General features: G+C 45.7%; 1 protein-coding gene across 6 annotated transcripts in view; it reads left to right on the top strand.

Annotated features, from left to right (window-relative positions):
* Positions 1-14,518: 14,518 nt before the first annotated feature.
* Reps1 (RALBP1 associated Eps domain containing 1) overlaps positions 14,519-26,153 on the top strand; it is a 74,126-nt gene continuing 62,491 nt past the window's right edge. For 4 of the 6 annotated variants that reach the window (XM_036168658.1, XM_036168659.1, XM_036168656.1 and 1 more), the window contains exon 1: positions 14,520-15,246. In XM_036168658.1, the coding sequence (XP_036024551.1) occupies positions 15,094-15,246 (153 nt within the window). In that variant the 5' untranslated portion in view covers positions 14,520-15,093. Of the gene's footprint in view, positions 15,247-26,153 lie in introns of all 6 variants that reach the window. The other 2 variants (XM_036168660.1, XM_036168657.1) reach the window with 1 other exon arrangement.

The following is a 26,153-nucleotide window of genomic DNA, read 5'->3' as shown; positions in this document are numbered from 1 at the left end:
AAGGAAGGGTGTGCTGTGGATATCGCTCTGTATAAATAAAATGCTGTTTGGCCAGTGGCCAGACAGGAAATATAGGCGGGACAAGAGAGAAGAGAATTCTGGGAAGTAAAGGCTGGGGCGGAGAGATACTGCCAGCCGCCGCCATGACAAGAAAGAGATAAGGTAATGGTAAGCCACAAGCCACGTGGCAAAGTATAGATTAATAGAAATGGGCTAAATATAAGAGTAAGAGCTAGACAATGGTAGGCCTGAACAGAATGGCCAAGCAGTTTAAATAATATAAATGTCTGTATGTTTATTTTACAAGTGGGTTGTTGGACTAACAGGGCTTGGCAGGGGCTGGAGAGAAGCTCTCCAACTACAAGGGTGTGTCCTACACCCACACTTCTGAACTCTCACTGTTCCCTGCCACAGCGCCTACTCAGAGACTGTTCACTACCTTCAGAGGAGAGCACACCAACGTACTTATTCTCTGAAATTTCCAGGAAACTAATATCGTTCAGTAAACTAATCTGCATGGTGACTTAAAGGGACTTGACAAGTAGACTCCACACTAGACTGAACTGGTTAGTAGGCAGTTAAAAAAAAGGTCTGATCCAGCTGGGGGCTCCACAGCCTTTGGTTCATAATTCATGTGTTTCCATTAGTTTGGCTATTTGTCCCTGTGCTTTTCCAATCTTCGTCTCAACAATTCACACTCTTACAGTCCCTCCTCTTTCTCGACAATTGGGGCCTGGCTGAGGATCTAGTGAGACAATTGAATAGCTTGAACTGTTTGGGAGGCACCCAGGCAGTGGGACCCGGACCTGTCCTTAGTGCATGAGCTGGCTGTTTGGAACCTGGGGCTTATGCCGGGACACTTTGCTCAGCCTGGAAGGAGGGGACTGGACCTGCCTTGACTGAATCCACCAGGTTTAAATGAATCCCCAGGGGAGTCTTGGCCCTGGAGGAGATGGGAATGGGGGGGAGGGGCTGGGGGAAAGGTGGGAGGTGGGGGAGGGGGAGGACAGGGGAACCCATGGCTGATGTGTAAAATTAAAACACAAATATAATACCCCCCCCCAAATGTCTGAAGACATAGACTTTGTATTGAAACTCAGAGACCAAGTCCGACTCTCCCTCTTCCCTTTGGTGAAGGAAGGGAGAAGGTAGCTTAATCAGAGTGCTACCCACGGGGCAGGAGTTAGGCTGGACCCTCACATAGAGCAGGAGATCCTGCAGCTGCAGGCGCAGGAGGGCAAATTCCAAGAAGAAGCAGAATACACGCAGAATGAAACTCGGTAGAAGAGTGGAGCCTAGGGGAGCCAGCAATGGCATTTCTGAAGGTTTCAAGAATATCATGTACTGTCTTGTTACGATACGGCTCTGGAGAGGCCTTGGCGGGTTTGGACCAAGGTGCCCCGCAGCAGGTGAGGCATGCCATGCAGATGCCCAGCAGCGGTGTGGCTCAGTGGAAAGTCACTTATATCATGCAGACACGCATCTACGAGGAAAGTTTTATTAGGAAGAGAGAGACAGAGACAGAGACAGAGGTGAGGTGTGTGCAGCAGAGAGAAGAGAGAAGGAAAGAGGAAGAGGAAGAAGGAGGTGGGGACAGTTTTTTCCTCTGAAAAGGGGCTTTATGTCAGGATGCAGTGGCGGGCCAGAATGCCAACGTGTCTTGCTGTGGGAACTAAAGAGGTGTTGATGGCTTCAGATGCGTGGCAAGCACAGATGAAAAGATTCGGGGAAAGGCCGGTAATAGGGAGGCCAGCTGTTATCTCAGCCCAGACAGGTTTGAAGCTAACATCTTTGGTTCATCTCGTTACAAATGTCTGCCCTCTTCTCCCCTGCTGAGAGCTGTGAGCCCTTTCTCTTGGGTGTGTGGACGTTCTAGATCACTGAAGTTTGTGGGAAGTGCATACCTGGGTAATCCGATGGGGAGTTAGTTATGGTATAAATGACTTCGGAGGACAAATGCTCTTACTTGGCATCAATGTCACGATAAATAAAACAGTGGCCCCTCCCATTAAGAGTGATACGTGATTTTCCTCTAATTAAATCTAGGCTGGTCTTTATGACTCACCTAATGGCTGGAATGTGACAAGATGGATGCCGGAGCCTGCCCGGATCTCTTAGAAACTTGTTCTTCAGATAACTTTCTCTTTAAACCCCACCGACTAAGCTCTAAGAAGCCCAAGCACTTGGACAGGGATGAGGCACTCCAGGTGAGCTCCTGGATCCCAGCCAGCAGCAACTGCTGCCACTTGCGGGAGCCAGCCATCCTGAATGTTCCCCCATGTGAGCCTTGGGGTAACCACACAAAGGAGACACTGCAACGGATAACTGCAGAGACAAGCTCTTCTCAAGCCTCTGGCCCAAAGGATCATGGTTTAGGCTGTGGAATTTGGAGGTATTTGCCATACAGCAATAGCTAACCAGATCCCCTGCTTTGATGACGCTCTTAACTGGAAGAAATCACCTTCCTAAGTTCCTACACAGGCCAATAAAATTAACAATGGTAAGGCTGGCAGATCAAAAAGGCTGCTCAGTACAGACTTCATTTGGAGGTCAGTCTGCTAGTCCTTTGTTGATACCAGCCAGCATGATGTTCCCAAAAGCCAGATTGGACCAGCCAACTCTGGGCTACTTCACCATAAGCTTGGGAAACAGGTTACACCAGCCACTGTGCCCTGGAGCCAGAGGCAGCGCAAGAACTCTTCTTGCCTGTGGATCTGAGGCCCCTTTCCTCCATGCCTTGGAAATCCCATGAACTCATTTCTGCCCACTATTCCCCCCATGTTCCCAGGAAGAACAAGGAAGATAAGAAGAGATATGAAGGGCTGAGACTCTAATGCAAGAAACTGAATGACTTTAATAATTACACTTTAGCAGAAAGCTCTTGAGACGTGGCTGAGATAAAGAAGTTCAGCTCCCATGCTACAGCTGAGAAAATAATAGTCACCAGAGGAAAAACGTAAAGCTACACATGGTATTAAAATATCTGATTGGGGGGTTGGGGATTTAGTTCAGTGGTAGAGCGCTTGTCTAGCAAGCACAAGGCCCCGGGTTCGATCCTCAGCTCTGGGGGAAAAAGAAATAATCTGATTGGGGGCTGGCAAGATGACTCAGTGGATGGAAGTACTTGCGTCCAAACCTGATGTTGAGTTTAATCTTTGAAGCCACATAGTACAAGGACAGAACCAACTCTAATTCCAAACACATGCTGTGGCTGCATCTACCTATATACCTCTCTTCCTCCCCCCGAAACATGCAATATCAAAAATAAAACGTAAATACATAGATAGTATAGAATAAAACATTGGATTCCACTATATTATGCAAATATATCAAAACAACAAGAACAATAATAATATTAAAATAGGAGATTTTAATTACTAAATGCTTCCTGGCTAGAACTCTAGTGGACAGTTCCCAATTTACTAGATATGGTCCAATTTTATTTAATCAATGGGTTTACAGAAAAGCGATAACTTAGTGGCATGGAAGAAATAGATATTATAGGTGATGATGACATACTGTAAACAATTATTTGTGTTTTAATAATGGATCTCCTCCCGGGTTGTTTGAATTATTTGAACAAAAGGCAAGTATGATAAAGCTGCCATATAAACACCATTTATATAACAACCTGTGATATATATCAGCTCTAATTCTTTTTTTTTTTTTTTTTTTTTTTTTTTGGTTTTTCGAGACAGGGTTTCTCTGTGTAGCTTTGTGCCTTTCCTGGAACTCGCTTTGGAGACCAGGCTGGCCTCGAACTCACAGAGATCCGCCTGCCTCTGCTTCCCGAGTGCTGGGATTAAAGGCGTGTGCCACCACCGCCGCCAGGCAGCTTTAATTCTTAGACCAAATGCAGTATCCCATTTTATGGTAGAAGATAGTGAGGCTGAGAGAGGTTAAAATTACACTGGACTACTTGGTTAATAACTCCCAGAACTGAGCTTCAAATCCAGATGGGGTTGACTTCCTGGTAAGACTGTTGTGTTTTTGTTTTTGACTCCCTGCCTTCTATTACTAGAGATACAAAGATGTATGCTCCTTTTAACTCCCATGTATTTCGTCCTTAAACTTGCACAGAAACAAACCCTGAGCACCCACGGAAAAGGCAATATTGACAGGAGTAAAGCCTGCCGTAGGATTAAACCGAAAACAAGCTCCATGAAAAACCCCTCAAGTACCAAAAAGGTACTTTTTCCTCTGTAGAACAAAGAAAAGAAATGACCTTTTCTCCATGCCAAAACTTCAAACTCCTCACAAAAGAAACTGAAAAACTCCCTTGTGTAGAATAGGCAAGCAATAGATGTGTGTCAGTTTGTCTTTTAAGGATTAAAAAAATGGTTAATCTCACAAGAGTTCTGTTTCCACAGAGTTGATTTATTTTTCTGTGCTAATAACTGCGTGGAGGTTTCTGTGCCTTTGTTCTTGATGAACCCAATGTAAATACGAGATCCTAAATTTACCTGATAGTTTTAATCTCACAGACTTACAGCTGCAATAGCCAAAGTATAATAATTTCATGATTATTCCTAGTTAAGTAAATAAACTGAAAATAAATCCAATTGGCAGTATAAGGGCACCTCATATTTTCTGGTGGATACAGGGTGGTTTTTTGTTGTTGTTGTTGTTGTTATTCTAATTATATCATTTTTATGGATGGCCTAAAAAGAAGGAAATAAAGGACTCATATTAAGTTTAAAAATAGTTGATCAACTCTAGATTTTAAGTGTAAAGTCTAAGACACACTACAAAACCCACATAGTGGAAAGGGAACTGACTCTTACACATTGTCCTTTGACCTCCACATGCGCTATTGGATAGCAGTTTCTTCTGAGGCAGAAACCTTGCGTCTAAAAAGCAAACAAACAAAATAACAACAAAAGAAACCTTCCATCTTGAGGGATGTCAAGACTGTGTGTGTGTGTGTGTGTGTGTGTGTGTGTGTGTGTAAAATAGGATTTTTTTTTTTTTTTTTTTTTTTTTTGGTTTATTTGAGGCAGGGTTTCTCTGTGTAGTTTTGGTGCCTGTCCTGGATCTCGCTCTGTACACCAGGCTGGCCTCGAACTCACAGAGATCCACCTGGCTCTGCCTCCCAAGGAGGTAAGATAGGATATTCTAAACAGGAGCTCCTTAACACACAGGATGTTTACAGAGAAACTTGCTAAGCTGGTGGAGTAAGCAACTCCTGGCTTCAGGAAGTCCCTGAAACTGACCAGATTCTCTAGGGCAGTGGTTCTCAACCTTCCTAATGCTGTGACCCTTTAAGGTAGTTCCTCATGCTGTGGTGACCTCTAACCATAAAATTATTTTTGTTGCAACTTCATAACTGTAATGTTGCTACCGTTGTGAATCATAATGTAAATATCCATGTTTTCTGATGGTCTTTGGTGACCCCTGTGAAAGGGTTGTTTGACCTGTGAAGGGATTGCAATCTGTAGGTTGAGAACTCCTCCTCTAGGCCCTTCTCTCCCCAAGCATGGATAAAGCAGTAAAGACAGCTGAGAGATACTCTCAGATAAGATGAACTACCTAGAAGCAGCAGAAACGAGCCAGGCTGCTTGAAAACGGGCTCAGGCCAACAGAGCTGTCCAGCCAAAGGACAGTCTCCAACCAATGGAGCTCCCTGCAAGTTGTGCAGTGTGTCCAGGTTTCCATCGCTGAGTCATTTCTGTTCCCGTAAGGAACCCTCACCGGTCAAACTCAGCGGATCACCTAGTTGCATTGGGGTAGTCCTGTTACCTCATTCGGCCATCATTTCCCTGTCTAGGGTGAGAAGATGTTGTTCGTTTCTTCCCAGGAACAGTGTCACACAACATGCACTGTGATATGACCCCCTCTCCCAATAAATGTGATTTTAAAAATAATAAATGGCTATGGTACAAAGAGAACAGTAGTGGGGAAAGAGTAACTTCTTTCCTCCTGGTGCTGAAGCGCTATCATGTTCATGCAGTTACCTGAAGGTCATGGAGCAGAAGGCCTTTGATTGGTGGAGCATCAACTGATATCATGAGTTTTGTCCAAACAGCTATTGGTCTTGCTGGGGCCTGTCCCTATCTGCTTATGCTCTTATCTCTCCATCATGGGGCTGGTCCCACCAACCTGTTGTCTACACCATCTGGTGTGCATGTGAAGGGACTGGCATGCCGCAGTGACTTTAGCTCAGTGTCTGCTGTTGACGTTGCCTATTTACTTGCTACCTGCCTGTCCTGTTTACCCTTCTGGACATGTCATCCACTCGTCTACTCACTGTCCTGACCTGATCCTGCCCTTTCACCTGAGCAGCTGGACTCTACAGCTTTGCTCTCAGACCCGTAACCCAGCATTAAGTCTGACTCAGCAGCAGCCAGCAGCTTCTCCAGCAGAGCCAGATTAATTAAATTGTTTATGTAAGATTCAGCTCTGCCATGCTGTCATAATGATTACAGTAATGTGTCTAAGTGGTTGGTAGCAGGAATTCAACTTGTAAAAGCAGAAGTGTTAGGTAACGTAGGGCAGGTTCCTAGGAAACAAATCCTGAAACGGCCGTCTTGGATATGGAAGTTCCCAGATCGTCAGGAACAGCAGCCATAGGAAAGTCAAGAAAGAGCAGAACTGAACGAGGGGAGAGCTGCGATGTGGAAGCTGAAGATGTCTCTACCAATCCTGAGATCTCTGGAGTCGAGATGGCACTTAGAAATTCCTAAATGTGATGGTCCCGGTGGCGCATCCCTTCAATCTCAGCACCTGTGAGGCAGAGGCAGGCAGATCTCTGACTATGAGGTGAGCCTTGTCTACAGAACAAGTTCTAGTTCAACCATCGCTACCTAGTGACACCCTGCATCAATCAATATCAATTATTCCAATCAACCGATCGATCAATACCAACATCCCATGAAAATTCAGGGACTGTTAAGCTCCTGAATCCTCTGAGTGGTTATTGAAAGTCAGCTGTCCTCTGGTTTGTGACTTGAGTGAGGCAACTTCCTTCTGCCAAGGGCAATTTCTGGAGAATTCCTGGACAATTCAACCCTGAGCTGAGCCTTGTCCTCCCAGAAGCTGAAGGCATGGGGGTGTCTGCTGCCCCATCACTGCCAGGAGTCAGGTCATAAGAGAACCATGTCCCAGCAGTCACAACACACTCGCTTATGTCAATCAGAGTCACTTGTTCCATACATTTATTTGCTATGAGGACAACTCCTTGGGGTCCATTAATCTTTCTTTTTTTTTTTCCTTCTTTATCACTAGTTTTCAGTTCCCCAATCCTCCTCCTCCTCCTCTTCCTTCTTCTTGTCATACTGTCTCCTTACACAGTCCTAGGCCCCCCTTAAACAAGTCAATCCTTCTACTTCATCTCTCAAACGCTGGGATGACGGCCATGTGCCACAATGCCTGGCTAGCAATACCCATCCCAATCTCCTCCTCTCTTGCCTCCATCCAGTGCTGAGGATGAAACATGGGGCTTCATGCACAGCGGGTGAGTGCTCCCCGCACTGAGCTACACTCTCCTATGATTCCGGTTGGCTTCATTTCCTGGAAAACTTGACAAAAGGAAAGGTAGTGAACGTTTACTGCCAACATCACAGCTTATCTCAAGGCCATTTCTGTCACTCACTGTCTCGTATCCAGGCACCTTGCATCTGGCTTTAGACTGCCCATGTCCTCAACCCACACCTCTGTGCTCCAGGATGCTAACATCTCAGGGCAGCCCAGAAACTCATCTCCCAGCGACCTGTTGCCACCCTCTCCTACCAGATCAGAGTAGTTACGTCTGTCGCTTTAGCATCACCACGGAACATGGGCTGAGCTTGGCAGCTCATGCCTCTCGTCCCTATACTAGGCAGGGGGAGGAAGGAAGAGCATGAACTGCATACCAGCAAGAACCTCTTTCAACAGAGACAAAATTATGGAACAGGGGTATTAAAGAAAATATTACCCAGTGATGCTTGTTGGGGGTCAGTAAGGTAGACTTTGTTCAGGACTATCCTGATGGCCACAGGAGATTTGTACAAAGGGATTTTACAGAGGAAGAGAGAGATAGCATCAACTCCCACCTAGATCATGGGCAAGTGAGAACTGATATGAGTCAGGTAGGGTTAGTAGATGGGAGAATTACTTAGAAAGCATTCAGCTTAGTGGGGCTCTTATGGCTAGATCAACCCACCAGGATTCTTGTTGAAAACACTGGGTAGCGATTAGACATCACCTAAAAGATAGTGGAAGAAAAAGAACTACATCAGAGATGCAAGGTCCCCAGATGTTGGAGGCAAGCGGGTTCTTGCTAATTTGACTTAGCAGAGCTCTTTGCAAACACTGGATTTTCTAGGGAATGTATTAGGAGACAGATCAAGTTTGACCAAGCGAAAAGTTGTTATCAGGGCACTCAAAGACGCCCCAATAGATCGCTTGGTGATGAACCCATTGCTTCCTGCTCAGCTGTGAAAAGTAAGTGCTATTTCCTCCTGGTGAGTAAGTTCAGTTCCCCTTCAGGATGTTGATTCTTTTGTTCTCCTGTCAGCAAAAGGAACCCTAAGTAACTGCACAGCATTTATAGCTGGAAATGCAGCGGGGCTAATAATACACTCCCCTTTCAAATAACCTCCCTTTGCTGTAACTGGGGGCGAGAAGTGGGAGGCTGGGATGAAAAGTGAGGACCAATCTTCCATTCAGAGCTGCTTCTTCTTCTCATAGGGTAGGTTTTACAGCTGTGTGGGTGGGTGGGGTGGAGTGGGGAAGTCATGGTAACATATCTGGTCATTCATTTAGTATACCCCTAAGTTCTGCGACATGGAGACATAGTAGATACATGTCTGTCCCTTCCAAGGCCATCTTATTACTTTCAAGTCAACAGCTTCTGGAGGTGTGGCTTGGGAGGGGTCCAGTAAGACAAGTCTTTTGTTCTGCAGTGAGGTTATTCAAGGTTGGAAACTACTAGCCCTCAGGCTACTAGCCCTCAGATAGTGATGCTGCTGAGGCTCTGTGGGCAAGAAAGCAAATGCCGACCCATTAACAGGTTTGATTTTAGTAAGATGAATCACTTTCGTTTTCCCAGCGCCTGACAGATACTCAATCAGCAGGAGCTCACCCCAAGTCTCTGTGGCTGTCAGGTTAGCGATTTGAACTTGTTAAATGGAAACACAAGGTATGGGCCTATTACAGTCACAACGGCCACATGGTTCCTTAAGGCAGTGTACCACACCCTGGTTGCTGGTTGGAATGCTGTCTCGTATCAGCTGACTGGGTCACTTTGTTTATTTGATCATCTGGTGCCTAACACACAGTGGGTGTTTCCTGGTAAGTATTCGCACATAATAATCCTTCCCATAGGCTTCATCATGTGCTTTCCACAGCCCCCCTCTTCCCAATCTTTTCAACTGTCTCCTTCCAAGGCCCCAGCCTCCCCACCAGAGCGACATCATTGCCCATGGGTTTAATGTTTATTATCAACTTGAATCTACTTCTCTCACACAAAGCAAAAGACCAGGTACATGAACCTGAACTCTCTCCAATAGAGCTCCAGTCATCAAATGCCCTTAAGGCTGCCCTTGATTGGGGCTTAACTCAAAATTTATTCTTTTTTCGATTTGAATGTAGTATGTTTCCCCCACAGGGCACTGTTTGGGGGGGAGGGTCATGAAATCTCTAGGTAGGAAGTGGGTTAGAGAGGCAGGCCTTGAGGGCGATAGCTAGCCTCACTTACAGTAGAAGCATCTCTGCTGAGGTCAGCTGCTGAGGTATGAGTAAGCCACGCTGTACGCTTCCCACTGCTGGAGCTGCCCACCACATGCACACCTTCCCTACCAGATGGACCATATGTATCACCTGAATGGTGCCCGAATCAACCATTATTCTCTCAAGGCCGTGCCTGTCGGGGCTTTGGTCACAGGGCTGTGAAAGTGATGAATACAATTCTGTTCTGCAAAGGCTATTTACTCCTAAATGAGTAAAAAGACAGGCCATGAGATGTCAGGCCTGGTAGCCCTCCATCTGGAACAACCCTAGCACTTGGGGGCAGAGGCAGGAGGAGCAGGAAGGTCATCTTCAACTGTAGGAGACCCTGCTGTTTCAAAACACACACACACACACACACACACACACACACACACACACACACACACACACGGGGTTGGGAGGAGGAAAGAAAACAATTCATGGACTGTAACTTGTGAATTGTGTGCTTGATGATGAACTTACATCAAGAATAAAAGATTTTCAAAAATTAACAATAAGAAATAGTTCAAGGGCCTGGAGTGCACATACCCTTGCCCAGGCCCCGCTGGCATGGTAACACAGGCCTTTAACCCCAGCACTCAGGTGGCAGAGGAAGGCAGATCATGGAGCTGGAGGCCAGCCTGGTCTACACAGTGAGTTCCAGGACAGCCAGGACTACACAGAGAAACCCTGTCTCAAAAAACAAAAACAAAAACAAAAACAAAAAGCAAAAAGCAAACAAAAAGAGTGTGTACTACTCTTGCAGAGGACCAGAGTTCAGATCCCAGTACTTACACCTGGCAGCTTGTAACTTCGTGTAGCTACAGCTTAGTGGATCGGATCAGACTCCCTCCTCTGGCCTCCATATAGGCACCTGCACTCAGTTGCACACACATAAACGTAAATAAATAAAAACAGTTCAACAAACAAATGGAAACTTTTTAAACATTGGCTTTCACCAAAGCCAAAATAAATACCCTCGTGGTAAGCAAATATGTGAAAATTTGCCTAGCATCCTTAGACAAGTACAGGTTTGAATCACAGTGAGACACCACTATTCACCCATTAGACCAGCTTTAGAATTAGTCACAAGTCACAAAATACTGTAATTTTATATGCATTTTTTTAGTGGGAATACAAAATAATATTACTGTTTCTGAACACCATTGGGAAATTCTTTGTAAATGTACACAACCCTACTCAGATATTTCATTGAAAAAGAATACCAAAAAAAAAAAATTAGAGATTTCCAGTTTAAAAAGAGGCCAAACATTTTCTAGCAGTAACCAACTGTTTGATCTTACTCCAAAACCAGCATTTTAAAATCTGTTTGGACATAATATAGACCATCTGTTTAAAATAGCTTTCTGATGATGTCACTAAAAAATTGATACCCCTAGAAATGCATGGGAAAGAAGTTGGACTGGACTTCAAAGGGCTCACATGATAAATTGTATCAATTGTACTTCTTTCTCTTCATACCTTGAAATACCAATTAAGTGAAGGATACAGAGAAAAGACCCCCACCCCAGTACCGAAACTTCTAAGCCTTCCATCAACCAGCCCACTGGGGATTCATGGAGGGGGACAGGGGAGAAGCAGGTTTTCCCGATGATGATTTCCTCATCCTCCTGTGGACGCCTTCTCACTCTATCACAGTGGACCTTGTAGTTGGTTGGGTTTTTTTGTTTTGTTTTGTTTTGTTTTTGTTCTTGCTTTGGGGGGCCCGCCACCCAGCTCCCAAATAAATACAGGGAGACTTATTCTTACTTACGAATGCCCGGCCTTAGCTCGGCTTGTTTCTAGCCAGTTTTTCTAACTTAAATTATCTAACTTAAATTGGGCCAAAGGCCGCAGTTGTTGGCAATTAACTACATTTTGCCTTTGGGCTTTTTGCCTTTCTTTATTCTAGATATCTCTTTCCTTCTTACTCCATGGTTGTGTGTGGCTGGGTGGCTGACCTCTGGTGTCCTCCTCTTCCTTTTCTCCCTCCTCCCTCTTCTTCTCTCAAGCCTCGATTTCTCCTATATATTCTCTCTGCCTGCCAGCCCCACCTATTTCTCTCTCCTGCCTTGCTATTGGCTGTTGAGCTTTTTATTAGACCAATCAGGTACTTTAGACAGGCACAGTAACACAGCTTCACAGAGTTAAACAAATACAATATAAAAGAATACAATACATCTTTGCATCATTAAACAGATACTCCACAACATAAACGAATGTAGCATATCTTCAACTAACATTCCACAACAGTACCTTACAGATCAGTGTTATCCAGTGTACTCTACCTGCATCCTAGAGATGGGTCTTCAGGCCAAAGGCCACAGTTGTTGGCAAGTGAAGCTCATGGTATTGGGGACTGTTTTTACTTTTAGATTTATTTTTAAATTACATGTACGTGTGTATATGTCTGTGTGGAAACATGCATATGAGTGTAGGTTTCTGTGGAGGCCAGAGGTGCTGGGAATGGAACCCGGGTCCTCTGCAAGTGCGGCAAATGCTCTTCTTAATGGCCGAGCCATCTCTCCAGCTCTTCAAAGTACAACTTTGAATATACCAACTATGTTGGACCTTACAGACTCTGAAGACTGCAAGCAACAGGCTTAGTTGAGGCATGGCAGGGGAGGGTAAAAAGACAGATTAGGACATTTCAGAACCTAGCACTTAGACATGAAGCAATCTTGCAATTACTTTGGCTTGTAAGCCAGGCACGGAGCTGGAGGTTAAGTTAAACCACAGAGCTAGTGGCTTAGGGGACTTATGAATGGGTACCGATGTTAGAGTTGAGTGGGTTTCCAATCCTAGATCCAGACGTCTAGTATCAATGCAACTTAGAAGTTATTAAAACCATTTTTTTGGTCTCAATTTCCTAATTTTTTTTGAACGAGAAAAATACTTTTAATGCTTTATTTCATAGGGTTGTTGTCATTAATGTGGTCATTAGTATAAACTTTTAGAAAAACACCTGGCCACAACAATACTCAGTAATTATCAACTATTAATACATACAGAGATTCACCCTTAAATGCCAAGTAGAAAATGCAATAAAGAAAAGAATTCAGATAAGAGAAGCAAGCACAGTAGAATGTCAGGTGTTGGAGGAACAGTTCTCTGAGAGGGTGACATTGGAACACGAGAATAAACCACAGAGATGTCTGTGGGAAGAGTTTAGACAGGAAGAAAGGTCCAGGGCAAGAAAGCTGCTGGGCCTTGGGTAGTTGATAGGGAAAAAGAGGCCAGTGACAAGGAATCAGTCCCTACCTCACTGAACCTATAGTTTAAAATTATACAATAAAGTCTACAATTGTGAATACAGTAGCATTATGTGAAGTATAGAGTAATATGAAAATATCAACATAAAGTGGCATCTATGAAGACTGAACAGCAAGCCTGGCAGCAGTGGCCCACGCCTTTAACCCCAGCACTCGGGAGGCAGAGCCAGGCGGATCTCTGTGAGTTCGAGGCCAACCTGGTCTACAGAGCGAGTTCCAGGACAGGCTCCAAAGCTATGCAGAGAAACTCTATCTTGAAACAAAAACAAAAACAAAAACAAAAAACAAAAAACCAAACAGAAGACTGTCAACAGCTTCATGGGAATTCATTTAGACTTTGCTTTCAAACGAGGCTTGGCAGGTTTTGGTGCCACAGAGTTCTCCCTTCTGTTTTCTGGGCTGTTGAGTTTGTGCGAGACAGGGTCTCACGTGTACTAGGCTCACTTTTAAGTTCTCCACGCAGCTGATGATGACGTTGAACTTGTGATCTCTCCCTCCCAAATGCTGTGGTTACAGGCAAGCACCACCACACATGGTGTATGCAGTGCTGGGAATAGAATTCAGGGCTTCGCGCATGCTGCGTGCTCTAACAAATGAGTTCCATCTCCAGCCCAACACATCCTTTGAAGGTTATAAACATGTCCTCTTAATGGGCTATTTGTTGGACCAGCACTCCGGAGGAACAATATGTGTAACAGAGAACAGAAACCAAACCTGAGAAGTCCTCCGTGTAATCTTCCTTGGCCCCAGTTTCTGAAATACTTCATATTTAATCCTGACCAGATAGACGGCTGGCTGGTGGTGGGATAGAATCCCACCAGAGAAGCAAAAGCAGGCGGTGGGGGTGGGGTGGGGTGAATCAAGAGTTCAAGTCCAGCCTGACTTCACAGAATTTCCGAAAGAAAATAGTTTTAAACGATGACAGACTCGGAGAGAGTTTATGCACCCCTTTCTGAGACAGGTGCAGATAGAGACAAATGCAACTCCCATCATTTTCACAGAGGAAGGAATTTTGAGTGACAGGAGGCCCTGGGGTCGGCTGAAGGCCTACACAGGTGTACACAGCAGTCGATGGCATACATCGACAGTATTCGGCTCCTGGTGACCAACACTTGGACCGTTTTTTTTGTTTTTTTTTTTTTTTTTTGTTTTTGTTGTTGTTGTTGTTTGTTTTTTTCTTCCTATTTTGCAAACTTAGGTTTTACAGAAGACACAGTTTGGGGCTAGAGCGGGAGTCAGTCCAGCCGCCAGGTGTAAGCGGTCCACACCTAGACCCGCTGGCCAGAAAAGCGATGCATGCCTCCCTCTTCTCCAGCAAGGTTGCAAACGGGTAGGAAACGCTCGGGCTGCCAGAAGCGGCCCCCCAGGAGCCCCGCAGCCGCCCGCACGGCTGGAATCCTCCCAGCAGGGAGCCCAAGCGGGTCCCCAGGTGCCCCTCTGGCGAACGGGGTCCTCGGCGCGCCCGCGCCGCGGGGCTCCGGCCAGCAGGGGGCGCTGCGGCCCGCTCTCCCGGGAGCGGCCGAGCCAGCCCGGTGGGTGTTTCTCTCTCTCTCCTCTCTCCCTCTCTCTCTCTCTCTCTGTGCTCTCCCTCTCGCGCTCTCTCCTCCCGGCCTCACATCCGGGTCTGGAGCGCGGCCGCCGCTGTCAGTGCCGGGCCCGGGGCGCAGTCAATGGCGGCCGAGGGAGGCGGAGCGGCGGCCACGCGCAGCCCGGAGCTCCCGAAACTTTAGACTTCCGAAGCCCCACAACTTCGCTGCAGGGCTGGGTGGGTGGAGGAAAAAAAAAAGAAGAAGAAGAAGGGGGGCGTGGGCGGAAGGGGAAGCCGAGGCGGGAAGCCCGAGGGACGCGGCCGAGCCCCGCGGCCGCCGCCGCCGCCGCCGCCTCCTTTCCCCACGCCGAGCCTGCGGCCGAGCACCGCCGCCGAGCACAGCCGCCCGCCGGCCCCCGGGCTGGGCCGGGCCGGGCCCCGCGAGCCCGAGGCTCCGCGAGGAGGCCGTGCGGCGCCGCGCCGCGCGCCCCAAGTCGTCGTTCCCCCCTCCGCTCCACCCTTTCCCCCGCCGGGCGCCCCGGGGTTGCGGGGCCGGCGCCCGGGTTAGTGCATGCGGGGCGGGGCGGCCGCCGGGCCGAGGCGAAGATGGAAGGCTTGACGCTGAGCGACGCGGAGCAGAAATACTACTCGGATCTCTTCTCCTACTGCGACATCGAGAGCAGCAAGAAGGTGGTGGTCAACGGGAGGGTGCTCGAGCTGTTCCGGGCCGCGCAGCTGCCCAACGACGTGGTCCTCCAGGTACCTACCGCGGCGTCCTCCACCACCCAACCGCCCCTAGCCCTCCCGGGTGGCGCGGGAGCGGGCGATGGTTCCAGAAGGGCAGGTTTGCACCACCCTCCCGCCCCGGGAGGCTCGCCCGCTGCGGGCCGAGGCCGCAGGTGCGGGTGCGAGCCGGGAGCGCGGGGACTCCTGGAGGGGGAGGACGGTCTCTCTCGGTCGGGGTGGGGGTGGGGGTGTGGGGGGGTGTCTGCGGGAGCCTGAGCCTGCATCCCTCGGGTCAGCCCGTGCACGGGAAGAGCAAGTTCCCAGCAAGGCTCTCGGGTTGTAAATGTGCATTGTGGCTCCTAGCTCCTCCTGGTTATGTGTATTCCCATATGCACACAGCTTTTCGGATCCTGCACAATAGTAAAGTTAGGAGTCTAGGCAGGCAAGATGCCGTTGGGATTCTTGAGTGAGCCGAATAGACCCGATGAAGTGAGTTATTATTTTTTTTATTTTTATTTTTAATTTTTTAAGACATAAAGGTATCCAAGAAGCAGGTTGATTTTTGTTTTTGTTTTTGTTTTTTGTTTTGTTTATTTTTAAGGAAGCCGTGTTCTTAGGGAGACTTAAGAAATTTTGAACTTCTGGCTAATACTTGGCGTGTAGACGTGAAAAGAACTTGTGGTTCGTAGGACCGGTGACCGATGTCCGGTGGGCAGTATCTGCCAGTGGGCATTCGGTTATAGTTGGTGGATCTTGTGGGTTTGGGTTGGGATATGTTGAGCAGCTGGAATTGAAATGTGTAGTTCTACCCCGCAGCAGCAGCAAGCACGGTGCATGTAACCTTCTATGTCGTCTGGTTTTATAGGAGGCTTCATCGAAGTTCCTGTCTAATATTTGTGATGAGCGTTAGCGCTGCTGTTAATGATTCAGAACTGTTGGTAGTAAGAGCCTGTCTAAACTGCATATCAGGAACCGTTTTAAGTTTTCACCTAATGTTGATCCAGGCCAGTTATCCGAATCTCCAAACACATGGGTGTAAGGTAGTGGAAGCAGAATATTGGACCAGAGCTCTTATTTTAATGTTTGGAGACAGCTTCTTGCCCTATAGCTCAGGCTTGCCTTGAACTCAGGACCTGGCTGCTCCCTTGGCTGCTTAAGTGCTGGGATTGATTACCGGTGTAGGCTGGGCTTTGACTGTAGTCTGTTAAATCGAAGTGTGACCCTTGTCAGCCTTGAGTTCTTGGAGGCCTGTTGTAGAGTGAAAGTCAATTTTCTTCTAACAAAAATCCTGTGCTATATAGAAATGTCTACACACACCGGATCTGGGAGTTGTGCCTACTGTGTTAGGGACCGAGTTCTCTTCTTTGCTTTTGTTTCCCACTGTTATAACCTGGGGGTGGGGGGTGGCGGGGAAAGATAGCAGAGAAGGATGAGTGGGTCTCAGATCCACACTGCTGGAAAGAGCCACATGGTGACGATTTTAGGCTTTAGCAGCTAGGTAGATTCTATTGTGTATTCATTGTTTTTGTTTTGATGGCCCTTTCACAATGTGGAAACCAGCTTTCTCTCAGGATCACACGAAACAGAGCTTGTATTGCTTATGGGTTAGTGGTGGGATTGTGGGGCTAGTGTCTGATGGGTATGGTACAGAACTTACAAGATTTGATCAAAATGTGCTCATGAATGATTCTACTCCTTTTGTGGAAATAAAACACACCTGTAAGGGCTTAAGATGAAGGAGGAACTGCCTAAACTCTATTTTGGGTTATGTCTTTGGGGTATAGGGTTGAGCATGCAGTTGCCAGAAACTGAGTTTTTGTCATTTTATTGGTGCACAAGGCTTTAGGATGTTTAAATGGACTGTTTAGGGCATACAAGTTAGCATTCATTAACCTCCAGCTGAGATATGTTCAGTTAACTCCAACTTGTTTTTTATGTTTTATTCAGTTGTATTAGTATTTGAAAATAAATTTCTATTGTCTTCATGCATAGACAGCTTAAATAGCTTGACTATTTGGGATTCAGTTACAAGCTGGAAACCATTGGAATCCCCTGAAGCAAGACTTTTACAGTAGTATATTCAGGTTGAGTACCCCTGTTCAGAACATCTGTAATACTCCTAGATTCAAAATTTTGAGGGCCAAAATAACACGAGTTTGAAATTTACACACCATGACACTTTTCTGTGCAGAATTATCATTTTTCAAATTTACTGTCAAACTGTGTGAAAATGGTGTACATGAGACATAAATGAGCTCTCTTTAAACTTGGGTCCCACCCCAAAGATATTGTGTACACAAACATTCCAAAACCTGAAAAGAAAAAAAAAAAAGAAAGAAACTAAAAACACTTTAGTCTCAAGCATCACTGATAAGGGATACCCAACCTGAACTGAATAGCAATCTGGAATACTTAAATTTTGGCCTACGACCTAGAAATGTGAGACGGAGGGGGAATTGGGGCTGATTCTGTCTCTGAAAGGAGTTTTGAGATTTTCTGAAAACAGCCCTCCATTGCTTTCTAGTGAGGATAATTTGGGACAGCTTGCATAGAGTGAGAGTTCTGTACCCTTTGCTGAGCAGGGTACAATCAGAAGACGCACAGGTGCTCTGGAGGCCTTCATAAATCACAGGACCGTTCATGTGTAAGGAAAGGGATACCTGGGAGAGGTGCATTGTGTTCCGCACAAAGGAGATTTAGACATCACACAATTCAGTGGACTTTTAGTTGGGGCGGGGAGGGGAAATGGGCTTCCAAGGAAGGGAAAGAACATGACCAAAGGTGGACCACAGTGGAGCCTTTTCAAGGACTAGGAGGTAGTAGGATTTTACCTAAGCTAAAGTGTGTTTGGAGATAAACAGTTAGAAAGAGGTCATAACTGAGGACCGAAGGCAGGAGATTGCACACATATTTCAGTAGGCAGTGGAGAGGCCCTGGAGATGATTGGCTTTGAATAGTAGCAGTATTAGAGGGTAGCGAAGGAGGCGTCTGCAGAGACATGTGCCGTGGGTGCTGGGTAGTAGACATCCAAACAGGCGACAGCAGTAGAATGGAAACCAGGGTGGGGTGGATTTCTGCGGGCAGCAGTGGGTAGGGAGCCTTACTGTGCTGTGCAGAGTGCCTTGTGGGATAATACTTAATTGAGTCCAGATTATCAAGGCTGGGTGGGGAGCTTTGAACTAGGTGTGAAGGGGATTTGAAATAAATGATTACTGAAAGCACTGTTCTCTCTAGGAGGCACTTGCCAGCAGAGGAAAGCAACTGAAGGCTGATTATCTTCGGGGCTGATTTTGTATCAAATAGGAAATGGTGAGGAACTGGGCCAGGAGCACTCAAAGCATGGGGTCAGGAGGCTGGTGACATGGTTCCATGGGTAATGGCATTCACTGCCAAACTTCATGACCTGCATTTGATCCCCAGGACCCACATGGTGGAAAGGGAAAAAAAACTGACTCCCATAAGTTGTCCTCTAACTTCCCAAGATGAGTTATGGTATAAGCCTCACACTCCCCATAAAATATTTCAAAGTAATAAAATGTTTAAAAACAACAAAACAAAAAAACCATGGAATGAGAGGGGCCAGTGTATGTGGGAGTGGTTTTTATTCTCCCAGGCTGTCTGTCAGCGTCTAAAACGGGGGAGGGCACGGTTTGACCGACATGTAGTGGGTAGAGGCTGGAGATACTATTTAATAGCGCAGAGTTCATGGGACAACCTGTGTAGCAAGAATTATCCTGCGCGAAAGTCAGTGTTGCGGAGATTTGAGACCTGACCTGGACTCTGGCAGTGGGCAGGAAGTAAGGCTGGAGTTGTAGGCGTTCTGAATACTTGGTAAGTATTATTATTAATAATTTGGCATAATTCAGATGGGAGAGAAGGTGGCAAGGACTCCTCACTTTTGGACATCACTCTAATTAGAAAAGGCAGGAGGAGGGCCTCGTGTCGTAAAGAGGAGTGGAAAGGGGGACTGCTGTGTGATTGGCAGGCCTTTGGGGATTAGATTAGAAACGTATTTATGATGTGTGTTGGTTCTGCTCACATGTTGGAGGCCTCTTCCTCACCCATGTTGAGGGCAGGGAGCAGACCTTGATTGGTCCAGTGTTTTCAACATTTGTTAATAAAATCACGAGAGAGGGCTGAGTCATCTGGAGAAATGAGGGTAGAGAATAATGAACAGAGGGCCTAGAGCTGAAGGAGGCAGGAGCTGGCATTTATTGAGTGCCCAGTGGGCTCCTTTTACCAGGCAAGTCATTTTCATGCACGAACTCATTTGGTCCTTGCAACAGCCCTGTGAAGTGGGTATCACTGTTTTTAACTAGGGACTTGATAGGAAGAGAAGTTCAATGATTGTTTACAGATAGTCAGTGTCCTTCCCTCCCCTTGTCCCTTGCCACCTTGGAGCTGCGGCTTCACTGTCTATGTGATTATGGGACCAGGTAGGGAATGCAGTAAAATCAGGCAGACTTCGATTTGTGTAGACTTCTTAATACAGAGTAGGGATTTCAGACTGCCTTTGAGTTGTATGTAGACCTTTTCTCTTTCATAGTCAAGAGTTTAATTTATAATTATGTCTTAAAACAGTCACTTCAGAGAGAGGTGGATTCTTGTGGTTGCTTTCTGGGTACAGACAGACAACAGTTTGATATTATTACACTGTCAGACAGATTAAGGTATATAATTACACTTGTTAGTATTTGCTTCTTTTAAAAAATATTTATTTATTTCTATGTACACGAGTGTTTGCCAGCATGTATGTCTGCACCATGAGCAGGCTTCATGCCCATGGCGGTGAGAAGAGGGTGTCAGGTTCCGTGGAACTGTGCTCAGAGACTTCTGTGAGCCGCCCTTCGGATGCTGCGAATTGTTCCCAGGTCCTCTGGAGGAATGACCCGTGCTCGGATGCTGCGAATTGTTCCCAGGTCCTCTGGAGGAATGACCCGTGCTCGTAACCACCCAGTGATCTCTCCAGCACCCATGCTTTTGTTTCTTGAGACTGAGGCTCTCTGTGTAGCTGAGGCTGGCCTGGAATAGCAGAGTAAAACCTAGTTAGGGCTTTGGGGTTTGTGGTTGAAGACTGTGTCAGCAGACCAAGAGGAGCTATTGGTTTGTGACATTTTGTCCCAGAGCAGGAATCGGAGATCTGACGTACAGGATTTAATCATCAATTTTGCTGTCTGCTGAAGATTTTCCCTGTTACAGCTTTTAACTTTTCAAGAAGCGACTTATTTTTCAAAGAATAGGAAAAGTATATAACTTTACCACATTAATCAGTATGTCTTCTTAGCTTTCACTTTAAAAAAAAAAGTTCTTTTTCTGGGAATTGTCAAAACTTACACAGACTTTGAATGTGGTGTGATCGCATGATAAAACCTTGAGTACTGACTGTCCTTTTATTGACGTTTGCCAGCAGTGTGCCCTTTTAATGAAGCTGAAACGCTTTACATCAGTTGTGTTGAGCAATAGCTTGGTAGAGTATTTGAATAAGATAATAAATGTAATGGGAGAAAAGCAGCAACCGTGAAATGTAAACCAGTTTTTCTCTTGTTAACGTTGAGTTAGTTACAACATCTGTTCACTAGTGAAAACGTCTGAGTGCACTGGATATTAGAAACGTAGTAAAACTTGAGTTTGTCACTCTCGAGTTGTGGGTTTTGTTTTTGTTTTGTTTTGTTTTGTTTTCATTTCTAAATCACTAAACTATTTGTAAAGAATAGAAATACACACTTGTATTAATTAAACATTTTTCCATGCATTGCTTAGGAAAGACGTCACAGCTGGCATCTTTCTACAGGGCCATGCTTACTTTTGGAGTTCACACCGTGCTCAGTGGAGCCTTCCCTCCCGTCATGCCCAGATTGTTGGTGTGAGCATTGTGACCGTAGACGAGGACGCGAGGCCTTGGTGTGCGGAGCGCTGCGCGGGCCTGCCGCAGCCAGTGGTGTGACACCTTGACTGCCACTTCCCCGGGTCGTCACACATGAAGTGGCTGGGTTGGGTCTTCTGGATTTCGGACTCACATGACTGTCTTTGTGCGTGGTGGCTGCTCTGTCCAGCTACACCCTTGAGAAAATGGTTCGTGGACTGCTTCACCGTTCCAACACTCAGTTGGTTTGTTTATATTCTGTGAGGGATATAAAGAGGAAGACCTAAGCCTGGAATGCTGTGTTGACTAATAAAAGAAGCAGCTGAGGTGAAGATTGTATTGGTTCTTCAAGGTGTCTGACCAGTGGGAGTTTAAAAAGACATGAAGCCTGGCTTCTAGCCTTTATCCTTTCTGATGTTACATTTTCTGAAGCCTTTTCCCTGTGTGGAGCCTTGAATGAGAATGAACCCCTCAGGCTCCTGTGTCTGAATGCTTAATTCCTAATTGGTGGAACTGTTTGGGAAGGATTAGGAGGTGGGCATTTTTGGAGGGAGAGGTGTCACTGGAGATGACCTTTGGGATTTCAAAAGACTCACCCTATTCCCAGTGTGCTCTCTCTGCCTCCTACTTGTAGATCAAGATGTGAGCTCTCAGCTGCTCCTGCTGCCAAGCCCTTGCTCTGCTGTCATGGACTCTAACCTGCTGTGGGATGGTCTTTCTGTATGCTGTGAATATGTGTTGTTATGGTTGGTAAATAAAGAAGCTTCTCTGGCCTATGGTGAGTCAGGTTATAGCCAGGCATGAAATCCAAGAGAGAGAGACAGGAAGAAGAAAGGCAGAGGTGGGAGAGAAGCATGCCAGCTGCCCAAGGAGCAGCAAGATGCCAGCAGATTGGTAGCAAAACATAGATTAATAGAAATGTGTCAAGCTGGGTGGTGGTGGCGCACGCCTTTAATCCCAGCACTTGGGAGGCAGAGGCAGGCGGATCTTTGTGAGTTCGAGGCCAGCCTGGTCTACAGAGCGAGATCCAGAGAAACCCTGTCTCAAAAAACCAAAAAAAGGAAAAAAAAATGTGTTAAGTTATAAGAGCTAGCTAACAAGAAGCCTGACCCATAGGCCATACAGTTTGTAAATAATATAAGTCTCGGTGTGTTTACTTGGGACCAAGTGGCTGCAGGAGGTGGGTGGAAGAGATTCATCCTAACTGCCAGGCCGGGCAGGACCAGAGAAACTTCCGGCTACACTAACCCTCTGAAACTGTTACCCCTATTAAATGCTTTCTTTTGTAAGTGACTTTGATCATGGTGCCTTACCACAGCAGTGGCAACGTAACCAAGACACTGTGGTAGATAGATATTCTTTCAGTTCCTCCCTGTTTATCTCTACAGAAGAAATTTGTCTGATGGAAGCTAATTACCTATTGTATTTCATTTTTGTTGTGGTGGTTTTGGTTTTTTGTTTTTTTCTTTTCTCTTTTCAAGACAAGGTTTCTCTGTGTAGCCCCGACTGTCCTGGAACTCATTCTGTAGACCAGGCTGGCCTCAAACTCAGAGATCCGCCTGCCTCTGCCTCCCAAGTGCTGGGATTAAAAGTGTGTGCTACCACACCTAGCCCATGTTTCTTTAAGATTGGTAAAGGACAAAGTCAGATTTTGCTAGTATGTGTTTTTCTTTTGAGTTGTTGAGTCCTTTGAGATTCTGGTGAACACACTGGACATCTGCTCAGAAAACATAGTTATGCAACATTTTGCATTTAACTTGCTGTTGCCCCCTGTTCCAGCCTAGTAAGACTCATGTTAGCAGGGTAGCCCTAGAGTAACCAAGTCTTATGGTGGACTAGATGGACTTGTGGAATGCTGAGGGGCGTCTTTCTCAGTCAGTTTTATATACTGACTAACTACTCCTTGTGGTCACTGTCTACCTCCGGGACTCTGTCGTGGTGAAAGATGAGCTCTTGTCTCTGCCATTGTGCATTGTGTCTGTGGGATGTTGAAAGGACTGTGTGTAATACTGGAGGACCTCTGGTAAGGAGGCAGTGAGGCAGAAAGAAAGCAAAGACAGCTCAGGTATGGGTGGACAGTGCTGGGGATGGGGTGTGTGAGGCAGCGTAGCAAGAGAACTGTGAAGAGATAATGTGTGTAAGTTGTGACGCCGGGCATTAGTAGATGAAAGAGGAGAAAGGAAGGGACCACTGACTATGGGCAGCTGGGACCTTAATAGGAATCTATATTTTTGTATTTTTTTAAGACCACTCATAACTGGGAAGGTGAGCAGGTTGGCCAGTGGGTAGGAAATAGTCCATGTGGGAAACAGCAGTGGCTTAGATTAGAGAGGCAGCCAGCTAGAGAGGCGTGGACTTGAGATTGTTTAGTTAAAGTAGGAAGCCACGGTAATGCATATGGGGCTTGAGAGAGGAGAGAGTTTAGGGCTATAGTTGGGGTTGTCAGCATGGGGTGGTGGGGGAGGAGTGGGTCTAGGGTGCTGTTTTGGTTAAGGAGTACTATGAAATGAAACATTCTCCTTTGTTCATGTTAAATGTATGGAAGCCTGTGTGTCACTTAGGAACTTTTCATGGAAGATCTACAAATCTTAAGATATTTATCTCTGAGAGGATGGCACATTGAAAAGTAATTAATGAAATTATTGAAGAAAAGAGTATAAAGAAGAAAAACTGCCTAACACTTGAGTCTGAAGGAGCAATGAGCATTTCTTGAGATGGGAAGTAGAGGGTCTTAGGGTGGAGGCCAGCATGGTTGAAGGGAGATGGAGAATATGTAAGCGTATCATGCTGGGGATGCCAAAATGCATATCAAGTGTTCAAGCAGGTGAGAGCCGACTGCGTTGAGATTCATTTGCCTGAGAGGCTGAGAAATGTGAGCAGAGATGAAGCTGTTGGATTGATTGAGAAACCTACATGTCATTGCTCACTCTTACAGCCTTGTTTCATTGACTACTTGCAGTAGATGCCAGGTTTGAATGACCTAAGGAATAAATGGTAGCCAGAGGCCTAGAGATGGACTAAAGTAATTTGCCCATGCGAGTGAAGAGACTGTAAAAGACACCTTTACTGACTGAGGCCCAATTTTCTTTGTCAGGACTGCTGACAATGGTCGGGATCCTGACCACACAGTCTTCTGGAAAGGGGTCATTGCTTCTGTTTGAACACAGGGAGGCAAGTAGGAAGATAGTAGATTAGTGGAGAATGTTCCAGCCCAGTGGCTTCTGCTTTCTCTTGTAATCTGAGGCAAGATTACCAGTGTAGTGACAGGAAGTCAGCATACAATAGTAGGAAACATTCGCAGTAGCATCCAAAAGATCTAAAGTTTTAGGATTAGACTTAATAAATGAAGCACTCACATTTTTACACCGAATCTCAAGATTTAAATAAACAGAACATGTATCTAGGTCAGAAGGCCGATTTTTTTTTTTTTTAAACTTTCTCTTTTATTTATTCTGTGTGTCTTTCACATCATGCATCTCCATCCTATTCATTTTCCTTACCCTTGTATCCACTTTCTGCCCTTGCAACCTCCCTTCTAAGATAAAATAAATAAAATTTAAGAGATGGAAGGAAAAGAAGAGAAAAATCAATCTCATCATGGAAGCTGTAGTGTGACACAGTGAGTCATGCAGTTAAATAAACCCTTTCATCCATTTATCTTTACTTGCAAGTGTAAGTCTGGGGTCTAGGCATCACAATTATTACACTCCAATAGTGAGTGACGGTTACTTCTTTTTGCCTATGAGTTAAGCAAAAAGTAGATGTGGATGTAGAAATATTAGTAGCCTTGAAAGGGAAATTATTGCCTAGAAACTAAGAGCATAGGTGAGGTTTTTTATGTTGAATTTGTAACTTTGGGGTCACAGGCTTGATGTTTTGAGTGCATGTTGCTGTGTTACATTATTAGTAGTTGATCTAGGGTGAGTTTCTTCTAGGATATACATTATATCCCAGAGAAAAACATTTAAACACCTTTGTAACTTTCCATTTCAGCAAGCATTGAGTTTAGTCAAAATAGCATACACTTTGGAATGTGACAGCCTCAGATTTGAATCTCTGCTCGGTGCTTATTAACTTCTCACCCTGATCTGATAACTTAACCCGCTGAGGCTGTTCCCTGTTAATCCCAGTTCAGAAGGATTGGTACTGAACGCTAGCGGGAATGTGTGTAAGCGGTGAGCATGGGACCTGGTTCTTAGAATGTGATTGGAGAAGTCTTCTTTGCTCTGCTCTGTAAGAAAACTTGGAATTTGCAAGATCTTGGCTTTAATAATAGAAAAAATGGTTCATTGCTCCTCAAACTGGCATCACACCTTTTGTTGCTTGTGTTTTGTGTGAACATCGTGCTGCTCCTTCTCTTGGGTCCTGACAGTAATCCTTTTATTTTCCTTCCTTACTCTGCACTTAGGTTGAGGGTTTATTTTTCCAAAATTGCACCCGGATAAAGACCAATCAATTCTGAGGTGATGATCCCACTGAGCTGGCAGGACAGTGATGCTGCTACAAACTGAAGTGACATGGAGGAGCTGTGCTTGTTTGTTTGGGGTTTTTTGTTTGTTTTTTAGATGTGCTGAATTTTAGACATAGAGAGTGACATAGACATGTCATCTAGGCAGCAAGGTTAGGTGGACATTTGAAAGCATGGCAGTGGTAGCTGGGTAACTTAGAATGTGCAAGGTGGGCAGTAAGTAGTTCCTGAGGAGTACAGACTTACGTTAGAGATGTCTGTTAGGTTTCAGACTCAGGACAAACGACTAACCAAGGTGTCCAGGTCCACTTTGATATGTTAATGGACACCTCGGTTAGCCTTTGACCTGGGTTTGAGACCTAACAATGTTCTGTGTTTGATCATCAGTTCAGGTAGTGTATCTGCTGGGGCATACTAGGTGCTCAATAATGCTTGTTGAGTTAATGAATGGTGCAGTTATAGGATTTTTTTCCCCCTGAATGGTTTTATGTTATAGCATGAAGCTCTATGTGTACCAGGCTGGCTTTGAACTTGTGGTGATCATCATAGCTATCTCCCAAGTGCTGGGATTAGGGTGATGATTGCAGAATAGGAATGCTGTAGTCTTCT

The sequence above is a fragment of the Onychomys torridus genome, chromosome 19, assembly GCF_903995425.1.
Source record: "Onychomys torridus chromosome 19, mOncTor1.1, whole genome shotgun sequence".
Taxonomy (NCBI): domain Eukaryota; kingdom Metazoa; phylum Chordata; class Mammalia; order Rodentia; family Cricetidae; genus Onychomys; species Onychomys torridus.
Note: the sequence above shows the minus strand (reverse complement) of the source record. Positions and strands in the feature narration are given on the sequence as shown.